Source organism: Xenopus laevis, chromosome 4S, assembly GCF_017654675.1.
Source record: "Xenopus laevis strain J_2021 chromosome 4S, Xenopus_laevis_v10.1, whole genome shotgun sequence".
In the NCBI taxonomy this organism is placed as follows: Eukaryota; Metazoa; Chordata; class Amphibia; order Anura; family Pipidae; genus Xenopus; species Xenopus laevis.
Genome location: NC_054378.1, coordinates 63,654,155 through 63,676,527, shown reverse-complemented (window position 1 = coordinate 63,676,527; position 22,373 = coordinate 63,654,155). Strand labels below are relative to the sequence as shown.

Here is a 22,373-nt window from a genome sequence, read left to right as displayed (position 1 = left end):
ATTCTAACAAATACATGCAACAATGCCAGGTTGTGCACAGGCTACAGTATATGATTGTTTACAATGATATATAACTTGGTCAGGGAGCTGGACAAGGAAATGAAAGTTTGCTTAGCAGCTTCCCTACACTAGGAGGGTGTGAATAGTCCAGTTTGGGTGGATGCTGATGGTTACAAACAGATTGCTTAGTGCTCTATAGTATAGGTACAGTAGGAATATTGTTTATGATTGGGTTAAGAAATATGCCACAGCATGATATAATTCAACTATAAGAAAGGTTTACAAACAAAAATAAAATAATTTACACACAAAAACAATAGGAGTGGATGCGTAAGAGGTACATTCTTTTAATTCGGTCTTTACAAGTGAGGCCAGTGGGTGTTATTTTAGGCCATTATTTTTATGGTGTAACACATTTAAGTCAGTGGGAAAAATTTAGTTGGCAAGTAATTTCTAGCATTAAAAATGGCGAGGCATTGCCATTTTATACAGATCTTTTTAAATTTTACACTTTAGAATGCAAATGTTACACTGGCAATGCCCTGCTTGATAAATATGTGTTTTTTACGTGGCATTGCCTGGCGATCAGACAAAGTTGTGTGGTGTATTTTTACTCTTTTTTTTAACTTTTTTTTACAGTTAAATAAAAAGGCACTGTGTGCACTCTAATTTTAATGTAACAACTCATAGGCAAACCTCAGTGTGTGTGTGTGTGTGTGAACAGCACAGCAGCCTTGTGGATTGTTTTAAACAGTGAACTTATATAGGTTACTACTGGAAGGTTTCACATCTAAGGGTAGGACTACGCGAGCGATGTGCTGTGTCAAGTCGCATGCGACCGAAATAGGGTAAGAGATATAATTGGCGCAGTGTTGATTCAACGCAACACGACTGTCAGATGCATGCATACGACAGAAACAAGGTAAGAGATAGAATTGTTGCAGCGTTGATCTGACGCGACATGACTGTCGGATACAGAGCAGCGTGCAGCATCTGCATCCGACAGTCGTGTCGCGTCGGATCAACGCTGCAACCTACCCTAATAGATTCTCAGGGGTATATTTATCAAAGACGCCACCGATCACCACAGTCTGCTAGAGTGAAATACCGCCTCTCCCTATTCATTTCTATGGGATTTTTAAAGGTGTATTTATCAAATGGTGATCAAATCACCCTTTGATAAATACGCCTTTAAAAATCCCATAGAAATAAAAGGAGAGAGGCGGTATTTCACCTTTGCAGACTGTGGAGATCTCTAACTTCACTCTTTGATAAATATACCCCTATGATTGAGGGCGTTCTCTCCTTGGGTCCGATCTGGAGCAGTGGTTCAGGCAAAGGCTCAATTAGGGTGAGCTTTAGGAGCACTTATTTGCTGTCTTATACTGCATGTTCTTACTACTGCGGACTGTTGAAATCCTAAAGATTTCCTATGTTCTAACCTTGTTGTGGCCTATGGGACCCTGAAGAACGAATGGCCCTAGAAGGAAGTCAGGGAGCAACTGACATATGTTCATTAGAGCAGGAAAGCGTTTCAGCACCTGGAACAGCGACTCCCGTTGCGTTTATGTGTTATGACCGTGCAGCCCTACCCGCTCGTGCACATGACCAAACCACGCCCACAAGGCTTTCCCGACACTGACGCTTTGCTGGGCAGACTCAAGCGCACTTGTTCAGCTCCGCGAGTTGTGCCGCTTCCACGGGCTTTTAATGAGCGTGAGCTGCCCGGTGCAACAAACACGAGTAGGGAGGCGGGGCCATGTTGTAGCCTTTTAGCTGGACAGTTGTGGTCTATTGATTAGGTTGGTGCACCTCTCTCGCGCTTCTCTGTGTTGCCAATAGTAGGACTGCGAGTTGGATCCCCGCAGGGTGCGATTATTGAGTGATGATGCACCTGTATGGAGGGAGGCAAGGATGAGCCGAGACGCTTTGGATTCACATGTGTGTTGCCTCCTGCACATCGTGCCAAGCAGACCCGGACTAGAGGCGATTATCACGTGTGCTATCTAAATAACGCGCTGGCAAATTGGCCCTTATGTCTGTGACTGGAATGGATTGGTGATATGCCTTTTAGTGGACTTTGTGTGAGCCCTTACGTGCAGACAGCTCCTCTTGGCAGCCTTACAGGGGGCATCCCATCCACCTGAAGGGCATCTTCTAGGCACCGCCATGAGCTACTGCCGCTGCTGTTGCCGTTAATTCCCTTTCTTCCCGCACCGGAGACTTCAGGAATAGCGCCTGCAAAGCTTCGCTGGAGCCTAATGGGCAATTTACCGTCCCTCCAATGTGAGTATTGTGAGCTCTCCAGCCAAGTTACTCTGCCCAGCCAGACGCGACTATTTCTAGCCCAGCGCTGGGGGCTGCTGACTGGACCCCCCCCCCCATTTCCTTGCAGAAAGGTTCTTCCCATGTAATGTAGAGAAGTGCAAAGCAATGACTATGCTGCAGGTTTTTCTAGGGTCTATGTGTTATTAACGATGAATATTTGCATATTGCTTATTTATGGTTACTGTTGGATATGTTGTAGCAATACTCATTCAGATATATGGAAATAGCAATACACCTGACAGCAGGGTGCCTGCCGCCTAGCTACAGTTAAGGTAAGCTCTAAACTGACATTACTCACCCCCTCCAATGAAAGGTGGCAAAATGCCATATGGCAATGGTCCTAATTTGCACTCCACACAGCACAAAAGCACTTGATAAAGCACTGAATGTGGCATTGTGAATTGTAATTCTGTTGCTATTTTTCCCTAACATGTTTGATTTGTATTCCATTTTATGGTTTGTGAGTAGAAGCTGTCTGCAGATTGCCATTGTTTCTGGAGGTATAAGAAGGGCTGTGAGAATGCATTTAGGAAAGGTAAAGAATGTCTAAGCTGCATCCTTCCAGCTGTTGCTTGGATGCATTTCCCAGCAGTCTTAAACACCTTTTGGGTACCCCGGTGTGCTGGTAAATGCAGTTTAGATGGAGGGCCACAGGTTGGGTATCACTGCCATATACTAATGTTGGAGTGTGCGTATAGTAACCTTTCTGGCTAGAGTTTAGCAGAGAGGAGAGGGCGGTCAGAACTGGTGTATGCTACTACATGACTTACTGACCATGTGTTTAATGTCTTACTCATTGCCATGCCGCTCTTCAGCCGGCTGATCATTAAACATAGAAATAGATGAACTTTTTTTAAATGGCAGTATTGCTAATAATGTTCAGTGCTGTAACTGTTTATAGTATTTCCCTCTGCTCAACTGGCTCTTGTCAGATTTTGTAACCTCCTTGATTCTACAGAGATTTAGGCAAGAACGCTTGGATTTTTCCCTTTCTTTGTTGCTTACCTAGGTTGGGCTCTATTGCAGTATGCTTGTTTTAGTTAATCTGAAGGAGATTCTGTCTGGTTCCCATGCCTTTGACAACTGACTGATGGTAACTGCTATACAGCTAATAAGGAACTACCACGGGAATGCATTTTCTATTTAAAGAACCTATATAGTGAGCACCAAATGAGAGCTCATTTCTCTGAGTCTGCCCCCCTCCTTACCATCCTTTTGCTTCTGTGGTAGAAAGATGTGCTTCTGCCCAAATCCCATTGGGCCTGTGTTTCTATATATGGAATACGGATTTAGGCAATCAATGCGCATGCAGAGCCTAAGTGATCAATCCTGCACTCCACATGCTGCAGTCACCCACATTTTCATGTCTCACTATACAGTAGATATAGAACTGAATGGGGATTTGTGGAACCCTGTCCACAAAAAATATATTAAAAAAAATATATTAAAAAGGTATTAATGACAATGTATGAAGAAACATTATTACATTTTGGATTTTATCATTTGACCCAGTAATTGAAGGAAGTACTGTATATGGAAAAAATATGTTTTATTGTGTTCATCTAATATTCAGGAATGTGTAAATGTTAAAAAGGGTAATAATTCGATATTTTATTTTATAGTAGACCCATTGAATAACATTAGAGCATGACATTTTTTAATCTAATCAGTATGTTTCGTTATGTCCTGATTTGGAGATCTGAATGGAGAAATAGACATATTCTTTCTAATCAGTGGATTAGAAGTGGTATCCAGGCTTCCTCCTACTGTGTGACAGGCTGCCTTTTGTCAATATTTATTTATAAAATATCTTATTCTGCGTGTTGTATAGTACTAAATGACTGGATAAAAAGGCTCTAGGTGATTACTGTAGTTATTGATTACACAATATACTGTATCTCAGTTGTTTACTTTGCAGCTCTATTTTCATGCCATTGGAATGTTTCTAGGCAACACATTAACATTTCAAACCATTATAGATAGTTTGATTACATCAAGTTCCCAGTGCTACAGAATAATAACCATAACAATGTACCCATGGTTATAGCTAAAGTGACCCTGAGACACATGGAAAGTAACACAGAGTATGTATGTCTCACTGCAAGAATGATTTCTCAGTGGTGCTTTTTCTGCAGTGCTTTGGCTGAAATGGTGAATGGTGGACAATTTTTATGATATAACTATTAAAGTTCTCTGTTTTGCTCCTTATAAACCAAACAGTACTGATTATGTCTTTATTGTTGTTTTTCAGCATAGCAAAGATTGTGGAATCACAAAGCTAAAAATACATACACGACCTGCATCTACTGTAGTTGTGGTGTATGTCTGTATAATGTCTGGATGTCTTAACAAAACTTTTTATACATTTTAAATTTAAGTGAGACATTTGGGACTAAGACGCTGACTTGCAAGCATAATTAGTGCAGTGCAAAAAGAGTAAACCAACTTAGAAGATGAAAGTAAAGTCCTGACTGGTTGCTACAGGCCCCTGCTCTTGGGCAGGTTGGCACCTATGTTTGTAAGTGAGCCCTCTGAGGGTGCGGCTCGGCTGGTTGGACACCAGGAAAAAAACCTGGTGGGACAGGACCTCATGGGTCCAGCCAAACCCTGGACACTGGAAACCCTTCCCTACCTCCTCTCCCCCAATCATAGCAAGGGAAGAAGAAGGTAAAAGCAAATTGTTGTAGGGGGTGGGATTGCCAGGGGGAGTGTTGTGCCATGGGGGGGATGTGTGTTAGTTTTCTGTGTGGATGTTGGGAGGGGGGTCCTTAAGGTCACAAAGTGGCGGGTTCTGGACACCCCAGTCCATTGCTGCCTCTGTTCTTTGATTGCTGACTAACTAAGTTTAGTCATGAGTTTATTGTATAGTGTTACCCAGGGATATTCACCTTTAGCAAACAATCAATAGGCAGTGAGCAATCTTTGTAACTTTTACTAAAGTCTCCCAATTGTATCGGTATCTTGAGGCTGTTGTTATTTGCTTTCCATTACTATAAGCGTCACTTACAACTGCAAGCACAGTTGCATAGATTTCCCTGCAGTTACATGTAAACACTCTATCCATTAAAGGTATTTGTGTCAACATTGTGTAATAGTTGTGTTTAGGGCTACCACCACCACCAAACCAGACAGTAGGTCCAGGGTCCCCTTAGTGCCCTGCATCAATAGGCACAGATGTGCCAAAAGAATAGAGTGCTGAAAATGTTGGCAAGTTTGTGTCAGATTTATGTCAAAGTGCAAACACATCTGTGTTCATTTCTAATGCAGCAACAATTGTGTCAGGCAAAATGATATCGCAATTGTGGGGGTGGGGGAATTCTGCATTGTTGGTAAAAAAAAAAACCTGCATTTTGCATACTGTGGATGGTAACTGATTTCTTATGTTTTTTTAGAAATAGGAAATTCACTGTCAGCCACAGTATGATGCTATAATGTCTTGTGATATAGAAATAATAGATCACATTCTTCAATTTCTTTTACATTTTTATGACAGTTTCTCTCTTTGTAGTATTGCTGTTTTTATGCTTTGAGATATATATTTGTATATGTATACTTATGTGATGGAATCAATGTGCATTCTTAGGAATCAGTATAAATTACATCAGAAACTTAAAGTTATTAACAGTCATACTTAATTAGTAAATAAAGTAAAGGAAACTAATTATTGTCAAGGGGATTTATACATGCCCAGTGTGTGTGTATGTGTCAGAATGTAAAACCTTAAGAGACTCTTTTAAAAATGAAATATTAGGCTGAAGACCCTTTGGGGCTTATGTAATACAAGGCACTAAGTTTGCACAGGTGCAGTAACCCATAACAACCAATTTGCAGGAAGCCTTTACTGATCACCTTTTTGAAAGCAAACATTGTATTGGTTGCCATGGGTTACTGCTTTTGAGCAATCTTAATGCCTTTTATTACATATGGGAATTTAGCATTAAAGAAGCTCATTTGATTTGATAGGTCCTGTCTTACTTGCTTCCAGAAGTAAAAGTAACCTCAAAAATAAGAAATGTAAATATTTCCAATTTATATGGTCTAAATGCTATTCCAAGTCCAGTAGACCAGAGCAAAGCTAAATGTTGATTGGATGTTTTGGGTACAGGATTGAGACAGACTTTATCTATGTAAATATACAAACCTGTCAGCAATGTACCAGATTATTTTAAATAGATACTGATGTTAGGGAAACTGCCAGGGCACAATAGACTCCCTACAAGGGCCCACCAAGGGTACCCCCTGTGTTCTAGTGCTTCAGTCCAGACCTGTTACCTTAACAATTAGATCTGCTGCTTGTCCTTTGTTTAACAATTTACAGCCAGTTGAGTTCTCAACAATCAAAGCCCATGAATGAACTTTATATGTGTGAGCCAAAAAACCGTGTGCTAGGCAAGGCATATATGTCGGTTTTTATAATGGAATAATTGGTTATTTCTATGGTATTAATTGTTTTTTTAGAGGGAACATGGATTTTAAACAGAAACAAACAGTGGTAATGAATCATTTGCTGGTAGCTGTTATCTACTTTAAAGGTCTGTGCCCACAAATATTTTCTTCCATCACATTTCAGTGAGTTTATGAACATGAATGGATGATTCATGTATCCGTAAACAAATTGTACTCAACAATATATTCAAGGTCTCTTCCTCCCTAAATGTTGTGGTATGATTGTAAAACATTTTCCACCCTGTTAGTCACACTTGTTCACTTGGCTTTTGTAGCTTTTGTGATGTGCTAGTGCTAACGGGATAGTTAAGTACCCACCCAGTGATTAAACAGAAGCAAGGAGGCCCCATATTAGGGACATGCAACAATTTGAAAAAAATTGCTGATTTTGGGCTGATTGTACTGAGATAGAAGCAAGCCCAAAACATGTGGTGCATGCAATGGATATTCAGAGTACTGGGGAATGTGCCCCTAAATGCAGTGTGATATGTGCAGTTTTGTGATTGCATATTTACTATATGCAATATTCAAATGTAAAAAATCCGTTTTTTAAGCATCCATTTCTTTGATGGGATTTTTTTTGCAGATCACTTGCAATAGCCAGCAGGTCCACATCAATCCACTGACCACATGTAAGGAACACTGATATACTCAAGTCCAAACACCTCAGATTCTAAAATCTTCTAGTGCACAGTTCTCAGTGTGCTTAAAAACTCACTACATTTTAATTAAACTGTAATCAAGTGGGCTTGAAATGTTGCTACTGTGTAATGCGCTGAAACTGCAATAACGGCATTTTAAATACCTCTGTGCTGTCATGTTGATGAAATATAGAAAATCACTTATATAAACAGTTCTTTTGGCATCATCATTTTCTTTTTGTGGAGGTGATTTCTACAAAAATGTAGCATTTGTTGTTACTAGGTTATTTCTTTATATTGTAGACGATATGTTTAGATTATCATAGCTACATTTTTTATTAACTACAAAACAAGCGGTTCTCTTTGTGGCAGAATTCACTTCTTACACTTAAACCATTGAATTTAAAAGAAGCAAACTGGTAGTACAGGTATAGGATCCCTTATCCAGAAACCCGATATCCAGAAAGCTCCAAATTACGGAATGGCTGTCTCCTATAGACTCCATTTTATCCAAATAATCCAAATTTTTAAAAATGATTTCCTTTTTCTCTGTAATAATAAAACAGTAGCTTGTACATGATCCAAACTAAGATATAATTAATCCTTATTGGAAGCAAAACTAGCCTATTGGGTTTATTTAATGTTTAAATTAATTTCTAGTAGACTTAAGGCATGAAGACCCAAATTACGGAAAGATCCATTATCCGGAAAACCCCAGGTCCCGAGCATTCTGGATAACAGGTCCCATACCTGTACAAGTAAGGGGTTTAATATGTAGAAACCCATTATCCAGAAACATTCCAAATACAACAGTACACATTGCCATAGGGTACTCTGTTAACACAGAGGGGCAGATTTATCAAGGGTTGAATTTCAAATAAAAAAACGTCAAAATTCGAATAAAAAAAAACAGCGATAATTTATTATTGAATTATAATCAAATTATATCGAATTATACCGAATTTGGACTATTCCCAAGTCAAAGTACACAATAAATAGCTCGAAATTGAAATTTTTTAAATTCAAATTTTCACTTTGACCCTTGATAAATCTGTCTGTAATTATTAATTGTGTTAGGTACATGTATAATGTAAAGCTGAAGTAAATCTAGATTTAGGGGGCATTATAATTGCCTGTTAATGATTTTGAAAAAATAATGTGGCCTTTCATGCTGAGAAGCCCAAGATATATCATAAGCTGACACGGTAAAACCAAATAGGGTAACATTTGCTTTTAACATTGAAATAGCGCAGAGCAATAGTAAAATCTATTTCAGAGGCTGCACCCAGATCACTGACACAAGGGAAATAAGTAAATCATCAATCTTGTATACTGCTTTATTGCTGAGATAGAGATATCCCTGCACATGACAGGGTTAACATGGCTATTACACATGTAATTGGGTCAGAACTGTGCTTTCTAGTGGCTCCATAAATCACTCCTGCTGTGTCTTTGCTGAGTTCTTGTTCTTTACATCAGAACTAATATATCTCTAACTAAACAGAAAAAAGTGTTATTTACTTTCTCTTTGCTTGCATGGACAGTACCTATTCAATGCAATACAAAAGATAGCAAGCACTTTCTTGTATAGGTAATGCAGAACATTCACTACAGTTTACGGTCAACTCACTAGCTTTTAAAAAAAAACATCTAAAAGTGTTTTTAATGCTTTAGGTGTTGGCTATCTCAAGATAATCAAGATATCAGTATAGGATATTAAGGCAGCAGTAAGGGCAATTTAAATGACTTTTGCAACAATTAGGAAAAAAGTAAATGTAACATATTTTTTAAAAATGAATGTGTACATTTTTGTATCCAAATCTGCTTTATTTAGAAAAAACATAATAATCCTACTATTTAAACAGTTGATTGCCCCTTGGTTTTCTATATTGCAGTTCACCAAACTATTTTCATCTCTACCAGGATGAGTAGAATTGTATGATACATTGACAAAAATATTACAAGTTTTCTGCTTTAAAGACAAACATACTGTATGAACCCAGTAGGCTGTAACTACCAAGTCATTCTTGGTATAACCTCAACCTCTTTAAGTACGTGGCAGGGATTGTGTAAGGAGATTCCATGAGAAATGAGCTATGATTACTGTGTTCTGTGTGAAAATTATACACAGAAAATGCGGTCTTCATGAATCTAGTATTGGTACTACTCTTGATTTATCAGTCCTTTCAATAACAATTTAAGGAACTGCATTGTAAAGACTATTGAAGTAGTTACCAGTTTCCTGTATTTTAATTATACAATATATTGTCAAAAGAAATGCAATGAGGTTCAATTTCTATAAAAATACTACTTGCGCCCGATTGACACTTCTGTTACTTGTGGGTTATGGCTATTTATTAGAGACTTGCAATGTATCTCGTAATAGGAAAACTCTGTTTGAATGTATAACTTGTGAATAGGAAAGACCTCATACTATCTACACCATCAGTGTCTAATATACAATAATTCTACCTCTTCTTTTGATATAGTGTAAGACTGTCTGCCCCTTTTACCTTGGGATAGGCCTGTTTTGCAAACTATGTCTACAAGGAAAATAAGCCCCTTGTTAAAAATGTCCCAGCAATAACAGCATTAATAGCTCAGTTTTTGAGGTTAATTTGTTGGTACAAACACAGGCAGTTGTTTTTTTTAAATTTTATTTATTGAATGCATTGGGGACAGGTAGAGGCTGTGCTTATCTCCCGTGGCAACTGCACTGCACTCATGCTAGTAATAGATGTGCATGCACAAAAATACAAAGTACAAATTTGGCTGGGGGCAGTACGGTTGTCTTAGAAGACAAGCACAGATTATCGTAACACATATGTAATGTTTTCTTGTGCCTGATGGTGCTGCTTCATGGGATTTAGTGCTAACTTAATGCTATGGAAGGCTGATTTACAAAGGCAAAATCAAAGCGCAACAGAGAGCAATATTTTGCCTGCACCTAAAAACTATTAAAGGTGTACTCCCATGCACACTACAACTTGGCCATAGCACCAATGCACCAGTTCAACCTTCTCTGATTATATGCGTTCAGTAGAGCACAAGGTACAAAGAACAAGCACACCACAAGAGAGCTCTGTAATTAACACCTACCCATAGTGCCCACAATTTCCTTTTGTGTTTGCGCTTTGCACTTACATTCAATTTTTTGTGTTTAGTAAATGTACTGTATCTGATGCTCACTGATGGTTGTAAGGCAAAGGTAAGGGACAGTGGGGCATGTCCTGTAAAATAATAGACTCTTTGCAAGGAGGGGGCACAATGGAGAGCAGTGCATGGGGACATTTGTCTCTGCAGGAGTTCAGGTCTCCTTTAGATAAAGCATAGCATTAATCCCTGCTTTATCTGTGCAAACCCACTTCCCATTTGTTGCTTCTTCACCAAATATTTCTTTATGAATGCACGTTGCACTACAAGAGCACCTATTTAAAGAACTGAAAATATTAGAACTGTACGACATATTTAAGTATTTTAATTCTTATACATTGTAATCTGTATCACAGCTGGTAACAGCACATTCCTAATATTGAAATGCTAATAACATGAGAAGTAATAGCAAGTCTTTTATTAAACAAAAAAGAGGTGTGATGATCTTTGCAATGTAATAACAGGAGGAAGGGTACATATACTGCCATCTGACACGCTCCTTCCAGGCATTCATTGACTATTCCTAAAAACCATCATTAAATATATGACATTTTTTCAATTCATCTGGGAGAAAGGAATTTGCATAAAAGTGATTGTGCAAAAGGCTAAGTAGTGATTATCAGAGTGATTCTAATTTATTGTACACAGTAGAACAGTGCTATGAATAAACCTAGGGAAATCAGGCTTTCAGGACGGAAACGATATGAAAATGATTTCTTTGTCCGTTGATGGTTCTCTGGATTTTCTTTCCTCTTAACATCCTCACGATATTAGATTTAATGTCACCTTTAATTGCAGGTTTTGTTTCATTGCTGGTTAAATAGTTAGATTTGCACTTTAATAATCATCTAGGGAAATTACAATCAAGCAGCTTATAGAGTGCTAGAAAGTCAAACAGAACAATACAAATTGTGTGGTTGGATCTAGTGCCCCCCTTTGAACTCTAAGCATGAGAACAACTGCAAAAAATCACAAATTTGTCGGAATTTATTAAACCCCGAGGGCTAAAAAGCCCGAATATAAAAACACGGCATCTCAAACCTGTCGAGGTTGCATAAAAGTCCATGAGAACAGTCCCATTGATTTTTGGTTGTGTCTGGGGTTTCAGGCAATTTCACAATGTTTTCAGAGCTTTCGGGGGAAAACTCAAAAATTCAGGTATTTCGGGGAAAATTCACGAAAAAATCGTGAAAATCAGAGCTTTTCCTGCAAAGCAATTTTTCGGGAAAATGTAATAATAAATAAGCGTTTAAAACCCGAGCGGGTTAGATCGGAGTTTGTAGCAGCTGATATTGAGATAAATTCTGACCTTGATAAATAACCCCCATAGTGTCATGTAGAGAGTGATTTTCTGATACAATTTGCAATTGGTTTTAATTTTTGAGTTATTTAGCTTTTTATTCAGCAGCTGTCCAGTTTACAATTTTTGCAATCTGGTTGCTAGGGTCCAAATTACCCTAGCAACCATGCATAGATTTGAACAAAATACTGGAATAAGAATAGGAGAGGGCCTGAATAGAAAGGTGAGTAATAAAAAGTAGAACTTACAATACATTTATTTTCAGATGGGGTCAGAAGAAAAAGGCAAGTCATTTAAAAACATAAAAAATACATAATGAAGTCCAAATGAAAAGTAACTTAGAATTGACCATTCTTTAACATACTAAAAGTTAATGTAAAGGTGAGCCACCCCTTTAATACTTACCCTTGTCCATTATAAACAAACTCCTTTATTTCTGTGTCACAGTTTGCAAATGACACAGTCTCTATACAAGTCAGCATCTGTAGAAATACATGTGTATAATCACATATTCAAGCAACCAGAGAAAGCCTTGATTTTGGTATGCTTTTTACCTCTTTTCTATATGCAAAGAACAATTGTATATTGCTTGTAGCAGCTAGAATACTCCAAAATATAGGTTAGTCCAAGTGTTTAAAAAATAGCAGTTGGTAAAACTATGGGTTAGACAAAGAATTAGCGATTCTCTTTGTTAATGTTGTATGCTGGACTTAGAAACAGTTACAGGTTACGGCAACAACGTTCCGTCTAAGGTGTGCATTTTGTGGGCACACACACATTTTGAGGCCAGCACACACAAAGAATTTTGTGTGAAAACGCAAAATGTTGTATCAATTCTGACCCTAGCACACAGTATTTTGAAAAACTGCGCACACAAGTTTTAAATGTGTGCACAAAATACTTTTTCTAGCACACATAGCAAAGAAGCCTGCCCAGCTTGCTCTAACTAAGCAGATGTATTTGCTTTTCTATTTTGACATAGCCATTGAAAGTATCACCAATAAAGTAATCAATTTTTGTGTAGTGAAATAAATCCTTTGTATACTGATTTCCATTCCTATGTCTTACCACCACTTCCTACATTTACAGTTCATGCAAGAGTAGTTGCAAAAAAATATTCTCACATTCAGAATGTATCATAAATATTTGGTTGACTGCTCCAAAACAATTTCCATTTGGTGTCATTTTCAGAATTTTGAAACATCACAATTTATCGTACGTTGTTGGTACACTATACCCATCCATTCAAACTGCTGTAGATTCTTATTAAAGATACTGACTAGGATGGTGTTATTTTATTTTGTAAATACAGTATTTCCTCCTTAATTCAATCTTAACGCTGACTGTTTATATAACATATCATTTCATAGTCTGTATTAGCACTAAACGCTGTACTGATCACCATAGGGACTAGTAAAACTATGTAGGAACTGCACATTATAGCCAAGAAGAGTAAGAGCAAAGCAGATGAAGGTGCATTCTATTCATGTCACATTTTAGTGCTCACAGAGGACTGGGTTATTTTATAGCAAGCTTTAATAGAATTAGTAGCCATCCATTTTACCATATTTTTGGTAATATCAACAAAGGTAATAGTTGTGTGAACTAAACTCTAGCTTAAAGGGGATCTATTGCAATAATAAAAATTTAATATAAGCCTCATCACAATAAAATAGGAAACTTGCTAAAATAATCAATCAAAAAGTCTTTACCGTTACGGAAATGTTCAAGATACTCTTCATTAATTCCATATCAGCATCTGTCTCACTTCGTTGTCTCTTCGTGCACTAGTCGGGTGTCAGATTTTGATTGACATTTCTAATAGGGGGATTTACTTTTCTAGCAGAGCTATAATTGATTCCAGCACAAACAAACAAATCTGACATGGGGATAGTGACGAAGTACTTGAATATTTCAGAAACGGTACCGAATTTTTTATTCATTGTATTTAGAAAATGTCTTAAGTATAATGAAGCTTATATTCAATTTTCATTTTTGACATAGTTCCCCTTAGACCTTAATTATGCTGACTGGAACAAAAATGCATGCATGTTAAAGCCAAGTTAAATAAGATGAATATGTCTGCCCAGAGCTGGGCCAGACCCGTCAGGCACCCTAGGCAACCTGGCCTGTCATGGTGCCGACTAGGAATGTACATGCGCAAATCAATGCTAGTGCGCATGCGCAGATTGACGCTTGCGTGCATCAACGTGCATGCAGGCGTGAATTAACACTCATGCACTTCAACGTGGAACTGCAAAACGCCAAGGAAAGAGAGGAGTGGACTAGAGGTAGAAGGCAGGTAAGGTATGTGCCTAACACCCGCCAGCTTTGCACCCTAGGCATGTGCCTGATCTGCCTACCCCTACTTATGGACTGTGTCTGGCTAATGTTTTTATGTCTGTCATTTATCCTTATATTGTGCTGGTAGATGTAACATTACTCAAACAACAAAATCCATTCCAATGCTTCATAATGGCCTTTCAATCATCCATTACACCATATTGTATAGTACATACAGTATGCTAGATAGTGGCTGGTTGGACATCCCTGTTGTTTCAGCTCCAATAACTCCATTGCTAACATGTTTGTGTATTTTACTTCCAAGCCAGCAAATCAAGCCAGCATGCAAGTGTAAGGCCTACTTTAGTGGCTTGTTTGAAATCAAATAAAATGAACTGCACATAGGATCCACATAACATTGTTAATGTATGAGAGAATAAAGTACACACTGTACAATGGAGTTCCACATGAAAGGGCTTATTCTTGATCTTTCTACTGGACGCGATAAAAATACATTTATTTACCATGGCAACTGTCTTATTACTTTGTAGTGCACTAAAAAAAACAGCCTGACATTGAAGAGCGTTCATAATGGAGCTCCATTTTACTTTAATTTACAGTCATTTGAAACACTTAAAAAAAACAAATAAAGAAAAATGAAGACTAAATCCATGGAAACTAATATTTTGGAAGCTCTTTAATGCTGTTAATCGTTTTGCTTGGCAAATGAAGAGTTACCTTTGTGATTTCTCCAAGAAATCTTATTTATCATTAGATTATTGACTTGCATTCAAATTGTTTCGTAGGGTAATCCATATACTGATGTGTTAGAGGGGATGTAAACCCCCAAGAACTTGTATGTAATTAAAGAAAATATAATTCTAAGCTACTTTTACAAATACATTCATTAAACCTTTTCCTAAAATTGTATTATACAAACTGTGTGTGAGTCTCTGGAGTGGAGAGGTCGCCAAAGGAGAAGATCTTGCCCCAATATGCCCAGCTTGGTTGGGAATGTCAGCCTGATCGTGGGCCCTAGGTGTAGGCCTTATAAGCAGTTTTATAGTCACATGGCTGTAGTTTAACTACTGCATAACTTCCATTTAATCACTATGGCAGCTTTGTCAAAAGCAGCGAAACAGTTTGTGAGTGAGCAGAGCCTACCCATGGGTGAATTTGTCATATAGATTAATCTGGAATATGTGCTCAGTAATGCAGCTGAGTGACCTACTGGAGGATCTAATTCAGCAGCACAGTCTTGTTGCAAAATCCTGAATTCTGAAAATACTATTTTTCTATTTCTATTATTGTATGATATGCACCTGCAGTGCCGCTGGGCATGAAGCTGCGCAGTTCAGATTTGGCACAAATAAGACCCAATTGCTATTTACTAATTCTGGGAGTTGTCATTTCTGATATGTGACATGCATGTCACATGTGCGCAGGTGTGTTCTCTGTACTAGTGTTGTGCCACCCCCTCGACCCACTCTGATGTGAAAGGTAAACACAGGGCAGGTAAGTGGGGCAGCATCATAAGACTCCTGTTAGTTATAAATTAATGTAAAGCATTGTGTAGCTTTCTATTGCTATATACATAAATTACTATCCCCCTAAAATTGACACTGCATATATATGACCACTTTTGGTTGCACATAATTCTCATGAGTGGCTGAATTGTATTGCTACATCAATTATGTAGTAGTTAAACTACAGTTAAACTAGGAGACTGCTCATAAGGCCTACACATTGTACTATACAGAATGTGTGTGCACTTGATCAGTCCTACATCTCTGGCCAAGCTTATTATGTAGTAGTTAAACTATAGCTAAGCACATTATCGAGAGACTGCTAAAAGCTACCAGTTGCAAGATTACAGCTAGGAGGAGACATTGGAACCTAACAATCATATACAAAGCTAATTACTGACTTTGAGAGTTTGTCAGACGTTAGTGAGGGAATAATAGGCTTATTATAATCAATAGTGGATTAAATGATTCTGCTTTGTCAGTTCAGGTAAAACAGCCAGACATGCACAGTAATTTTGGTACATTTATTAGAACATGGCAGGTAGATCTGGCCTGCTTCATGCTTGCTCTCAGCTTAGCTAGGAAGAATGAAACAGGAACTGGAATATGAATCATAAGACTTTGGCAAAACAGCAGGAATGCCCTTAACCAAAATGTCCACACAAACTGATTACTACAATAAGAATACCCATTTCACTTAAAATTATCATATTTATGTTTTGCATACTTTTCTATCTCTAGAACCAATATAAGTGCAGCATTCTATTTGTCAGTCCTTTGTAAAAGCTTCCAATGAATTGCCTGTAGTATTTAACAGCAGGTATACACATATACCGGTGTATTGTAGAAGTAGGCAGTGTCACATATAAGAGAGAGCAGACATATTAAAGAGAGTGACTACAGGAAGGCAAAGTTTGTCCTTGGCATTTTTAAATGATCCCTATTTCAAGTAATACTGTTTTAGATGACTAGATGACACATCCCTCTTCTTCGGGCGAATAATCTCCCCGTGATATTTCTTGTGAGACAACTTTGGGCGACTTCGGAAAATGAATCGCTCTGAGTGCCATCCCGCCAGCGATTTATATTCTAGCTGGCGGAAAGGCTTTTTGGGGAGATTAGTCACCTGAAGAAGAGGCAATTTGTCACTGGGCGACTAAATCTCCCCGAGTCTTAGCATGTGCCACCACTCTAAGGGTTAAGGACTAGCTCATGGTAAAGAATGCATTGTGCTCACAGTCTCCCACAATCTCAAAGTATTTAGTAGATAAAGATAGCATTGTTGAGAAATCACTGTATATTTTAATCAGAAAAAAGGACAGCAAGTTCTAATTCATGGCCTGGTTCAGTCAGCAAGTTGATTAGTTTGGGACTGAAATTATATGTTTCTTAGCAATTAGCCAATGTAACATCAGCTGGACACAATTTGCAATTAGCTAAGAAGTAAACATAAGCAGAAAATATGCAAACTCCCTCCCAGCCTGGCCTAGGTAAGATATTCTATATATATGAGATTCTAGACATATAGGGGCAGATTAAAGGTGGCCATACACGGGCAGATAAAGCTGCCGATATCGGTCGTTTGGACCGATTTGACAGCTTATCTGCCTGTGTATGGGGGCTTCCGACGGGTCTTCCCGATCAATATCTGGCCACGATATCGATCGGGCCATACGGCCGAACGTTCGAATTACCCTCGATATAGCCATGCAGTTAATGGCATATCGGGGAAAGATGTCGCCAAACGAGCGGATCTTGGAGTCTATGGCCACCTTAATCAAGGGTCGAATTTTGAAGTGAAAAAAAAAAACGTAGAAATTCGAGCACCGAATAGGCTTGTCCGACATATGATGTCGAAGTCGAAGGATTTTTAATATCGTACGATCGCACTCCGATCGTACTTCGAATCGAACGATTTAATCATACGATTGTATAAAAAAATCCTTCGACTTCTCAAAACTTAGCCAAATACTGGCTATGGGTTCTAGGAGGTCCCCATAGGCTAAAATAGCAATTCGGCAAGTTTAAGGTGGTGAAGTGTCGAAGTTTTTTAAAGAGACAGTACTTCGATTTTCGAATGGTCGAATTTGTGAAGTAGTTTCAAGTCGAAGTCGAATTTGGCCTATTCGATGATCGGAGTACCCAAAAATTACTTCGAAATTCAAAGTTTTTTAATTCGAAAATTCACTTTGACCCTTAGTAAATGGGCCCCATAGTATTATAAAGGTATATTTTATTTGTTTATAAAATAGAGTGAACTTTTCCTTTTTCCTTTCCTTTTTAATAATAAAACAGTAAATCGTACATGACCCAAACTAAGATATAATTGATCCTTATTGGAAGCAAAACCAGCCTTTTGGGTTGTTTATATGATTTTCTAGTAGACTTAAGGTATGAAGATCCAAATTATGGAAATAGCCGATATCTGGAAAACCCCAGGTTCCGAGTATTCTGGATAACAGGTCCCATACTTATATATATATATATATGTTTGGGCTGGAGCACACACAATCAAAGGATAAACTTTGATCAACTGCCTGGGTGCTGGTTATAAATTAATGTAAAAGTACAAAAAGGAAGGAACCACACTTACAGGACTTTTGTGAAAAATTCAGTGGTTTATTTCAACATTTCAGCTCCTAAACTCGAGCCGAGTTGTGTATACAGAAGCATACACAAATTTTGGTCAGGACATAATTCTGAATAATTTTCAGAATTAAATATAAGGAAGGTTGGTATAATTTACTGAAATGGCAGCTTGGTGCAACACATGAGTATTTTGCTTTCCAGTAATATATCTGACAATCCTTTAGGAAGGGAAGATGCACTAGGCTCAGTGAACATATTTTGTGATACCTTGCTGCAGTGGTGATGTGGTGTAACCTGATCTCTAGCAGTATTATTTAATACAACACAAACATAATAGTGCTTTGCCAAGGAGAAAAAAATAAATATATATATATGTGTGTGTGTGTGTATAATTTGAAAACATAATACATGATTTAAAAACATTAATTTCTGTTTAATAAGATTTAAAATATTAAATTCTGTTTCAGGCATCCTAGTTACAGCAGGTATTAAAATACATGATGTGGGTTGTTTACTCACCAAGGTGCAGCACACACATACACTAACTGCCTGTCTAGCAAAGATAGCAGTGTAATATTTTGTATAATTACCTCTATGGAAAAATTACTTGCAGTAGCAACTCTTAATTTAGAATTCTGTATTGCTTCTGAGGGTAATTGTGTATGGCCAGATTTTGTATCTCTTTCTTTAGAATACTCACAGTCTATGTTATGCAGTAGCAACACTTAAAGACTAACAATTTACAGAGTTTATTGATGTACTCATAAATGAGCACTCTTGGACTATTATACTAATATAGGATAAATTCGTACCAGTACAGTAAGCCATAGATAGGTTTCTTACTTGCCCTAGTTCCAAGTGGAACGGACTTGATCATATAATGTTTCTTTAGGACCATTGCAAGAGTGTATATCCAATAGAACAGAATAAAAGAAGAATGTAGCAGGAAAGGGACAAACAGATATTGCAGTTGAGGGAATTAGCCTTGCTATTTTTTGCTGAGAAAAAAAAACCATTACATGCTGCAGCTGAAACAGCAATTACATGGTACTTGACCAGCAGTGCTGCTGGCCAAGTACCATTGGCAGCCTCTGTACTGTATCTCTAGTTACCTGAGGTGTCTCTCTCTTTTTGTGTCCACTGACCCCTTAAGGAGGTTAAAGATAACGTAAAGTTCTTCTGCCCTATTTTGTACGGCAAACACTTAAAGGGAATGTCAAAAAATATATAACATCTATCATTATCTTCTATTTATCATTGCAAGTAGTTTAGTAAAACTTTTATATTTTTATTTTTGCTTAGTTTGGGACTCTTTCTTTTGACATCAGAGCAATGGATGAAATAATCTTTAAAATGTATTGTATTGTTCAAGCTTGGGAAACTGATGAGTTATACTGCCATGTTTCTTTTATAGCCATGTACTTCTTTTAAACTGGGCTCAACACATGCATATCTTTAAACAGTGGTCTGTGCATGCAGATAGAGCAAACTTTGTTAAAACTTCACAAAGCTTATGTGACACATTACAACACACACCCATGACAAATATTAAAACCTATGGAAGAACACGAGATATTGATCAATTTAAATGCTGTAACATGGTGAGACATCATGAGCCATGTCAAACAAATGTCTTGAAAGCATTATTATCTGTATGTGTGTAGCTTTGTTTGAATTTTTTTTGTTAACGTTTTTAAAGCATATGGGCATTATTTAGATTCATAACTCATCAGAGCACTTATCTGTTTTTTATTCTTATTTTGGAAATATTCACTTGCCTTTGTAAATCAGACTAGCCTAAATCAAATCAATAGCCAACAGTATCCAGACAACCCTTCTAAGATCACATTTCCACAATTTTAAAGCTGACTGCCATGGTTCAAATTGTCTCTGGCCTGTTTTATTTGACAACTTTGTGCTTCCTACTATATGGAAATAGTTTGGGGAAGATCTTTTCCACTTTCAACATGATAATGCCCTTATGCAGAGCCCTGACTGCAGCCCAAATGAATCCCTCCCAAATGAACACCTGTCGGAAGGACTGGAACACTGACTGCAAGCAAGGCTTGGTCACCCAATGTCATTGACTGCCACCTGAGCTTAGATAATTTAGAGGTTTAATTTCAAACTCAAATTTTTATGCTCTTGTGGCAGAATAGATGCACATTCCACCAACAGTTTCTAATGTAAAGTTTTCCCAGCAGAGCTGATACAATAAAAGCTGCAAGGAAGGACAAAATCCATATTATATTCATTCTAGAATAAGATACTAAACAGGCAGGTGTGAAAGTCCAGAAAACTTTTTGAGCACTTCATTTTGTTGTTATTTTCAACAAAAGAACCATAAAACCCTTAATATATCATTATAGGATAGTTTTTATTGTTTTGGATAGAGTGTTCTTTCTAGTGAAAGTGCAGGTAGAGTAATGAAAACACTTGAGCAGGGTTAACTGATATTTAAATTAATGTTGTTAATTCTACAACCTTAAGTAAGGATTATAGGTGTAGTTTACAGTCTTGATTTTTAAATATTAAAGCCAACAAACTGGTAGTGAGTATAATATGCCATGATGACACTTTGGTTACCTGTATTGCTATGTGTTATTTACATTTACATTGACATTGCATTCTAAGTGTTATTTACCACCAGATCTAAAACCTTATTCATAATATTCAAGTGCAAATAATAAAAGAGGAGCAGGGTCCAATGAATTTCCATAGAAAAGTGTAGCCCACACCTTATACATACATGATATTATCCTATATATACCACATTAGAATATACAGTATGATGTAGTCAATGTTTACAGTTTTTTTTGCAAATCTAGCAAAAATGCTTCTGAAGGGATTCACTTATGTTCCAAATTAAATTACTGCAAATTCTACATCCAATAACAATTAAATTCAAAATTCAAATAAATGTGAAACATGCTTTTATAGTTAATCACAGTGTAGCGCTACAGTAAACTGACTTGTGCTAGGGCAGTTTAAGCTACTTTCCTTGGTGGGCTGAGACCACCGATGAGCTCTCTTTCTCAGGGGTAAGCCCTCGCAGCGGGGTGGAGGCAAGGGTGTAGTGTAACTGTAACCTGATGCGATAGCACAATGATGGGCGCCAGTAGTTCTTTAACAGTTGAACAAAGAACAGTATTTATTGAACAATAGCACATAGATCATTTAGCACATTGATCCACAATGGAGTATAGAACATACACAGCAGCATAAAGGAAGCATATACTCAAAGCACGTATAGGCTGAATCCCCACAGGCTAGGGAATATACAGCAGAGAGTAAGTTGACAGCATGTGATGGGTATTGCCCAGTTTTCAGGATATCTTCCAGTGGCAGACTAGGGGAACTCCTGACATCCCTATCTCAACACTTGGTTCCTTACTCTGGGTCAGTAATACCCTGGGATCTTAATCCCTCTAATCTCCTCGGCGGAGCTTTGAGCTGCTCAACTAAATAACCTCTCTATCACTCCTAGAGCGATCTATAAAACGAGTATAGCTGTCTAATTACTAGGGCCAAGGCGCCTAGGGTCAGCACTACCCATTCCCTTCCAGCCTGCTTGGTTGGGCTAAAGCAATGGACCCAGAGCACATGGTTCCCAAACCTTTTATACTCTGGCACAGTGCCTCTAGAGTACACTGTGTGAACTGCAGGGGTTACATAAGCACAAGGTCCCCATAAGGACCCATTGAGGTGTCCATATTACTAGGGATGTGCCTGTCTGTAAAGTGTAAGGGTGTCTAAGATTTTCACATCCCTACAACAGTTTTACAGTTTTTTTTGTAAATTTAGCAAAAATGCTTCTGAAGGGATTCACTTATTTTCCAAATCAAATTACTGCAAATTCTACATCCAATAACAAGTTCAATTCAAAATTCAAATCAATGTGAAACATTCTTTTATAGTTTATTGAGTGCAAATGTATGATCAAGATTCTATTTGAAAAGAAAAAAAAATCTCCTAATTTAGTTTTTTTTCTCATGAGCTTCAGTTCAGTTTGCATGTGATTAATAGTGATATACATTTTTCTCATTGAATTGCTTCTTGCAGTACGGGACAATCAGCCAAACAGCTAAATCAAGCACCTGGGAATCA

At 37.7% G+C, this 22,373-nt stretch overlaps 1 protein-coding gene across 6 annotated transcripts in view; it reads left to right on the top strand.

Annotated features, from left to right (window-relative positions):
* Window positions 1-1,614: 1,614 nt before the first annotated feature.
* Window positions 1,615-22,373, top strand: part of LOC108715516 (leucine-rich repeat-containing protein 7) — a 197,217-nt gene continuing 176,458 nt past the window's right edge. For 4 of the 6 annotated variants that reach the window (XM_041561336.1, XM_041561335.1, XM_041561334.1 and 1 more), the window contains exon 1: window positions 1,634-2,286. In XM_041561336.1, coding sequence (XP_041417270.1) covers window positions 2,262-2,286 — 25 coding nt within the window. In that variant the 5' untranslated portion in view covers window positions 1,634-2,261. Of the gene's footprint in view, window positions 2,287-22,373 lie in introns of all 6 variants that reach the window. The other 2 variants (XM_041561340.1, XM_041561337.1) reach the window with 2 other exon arrangements.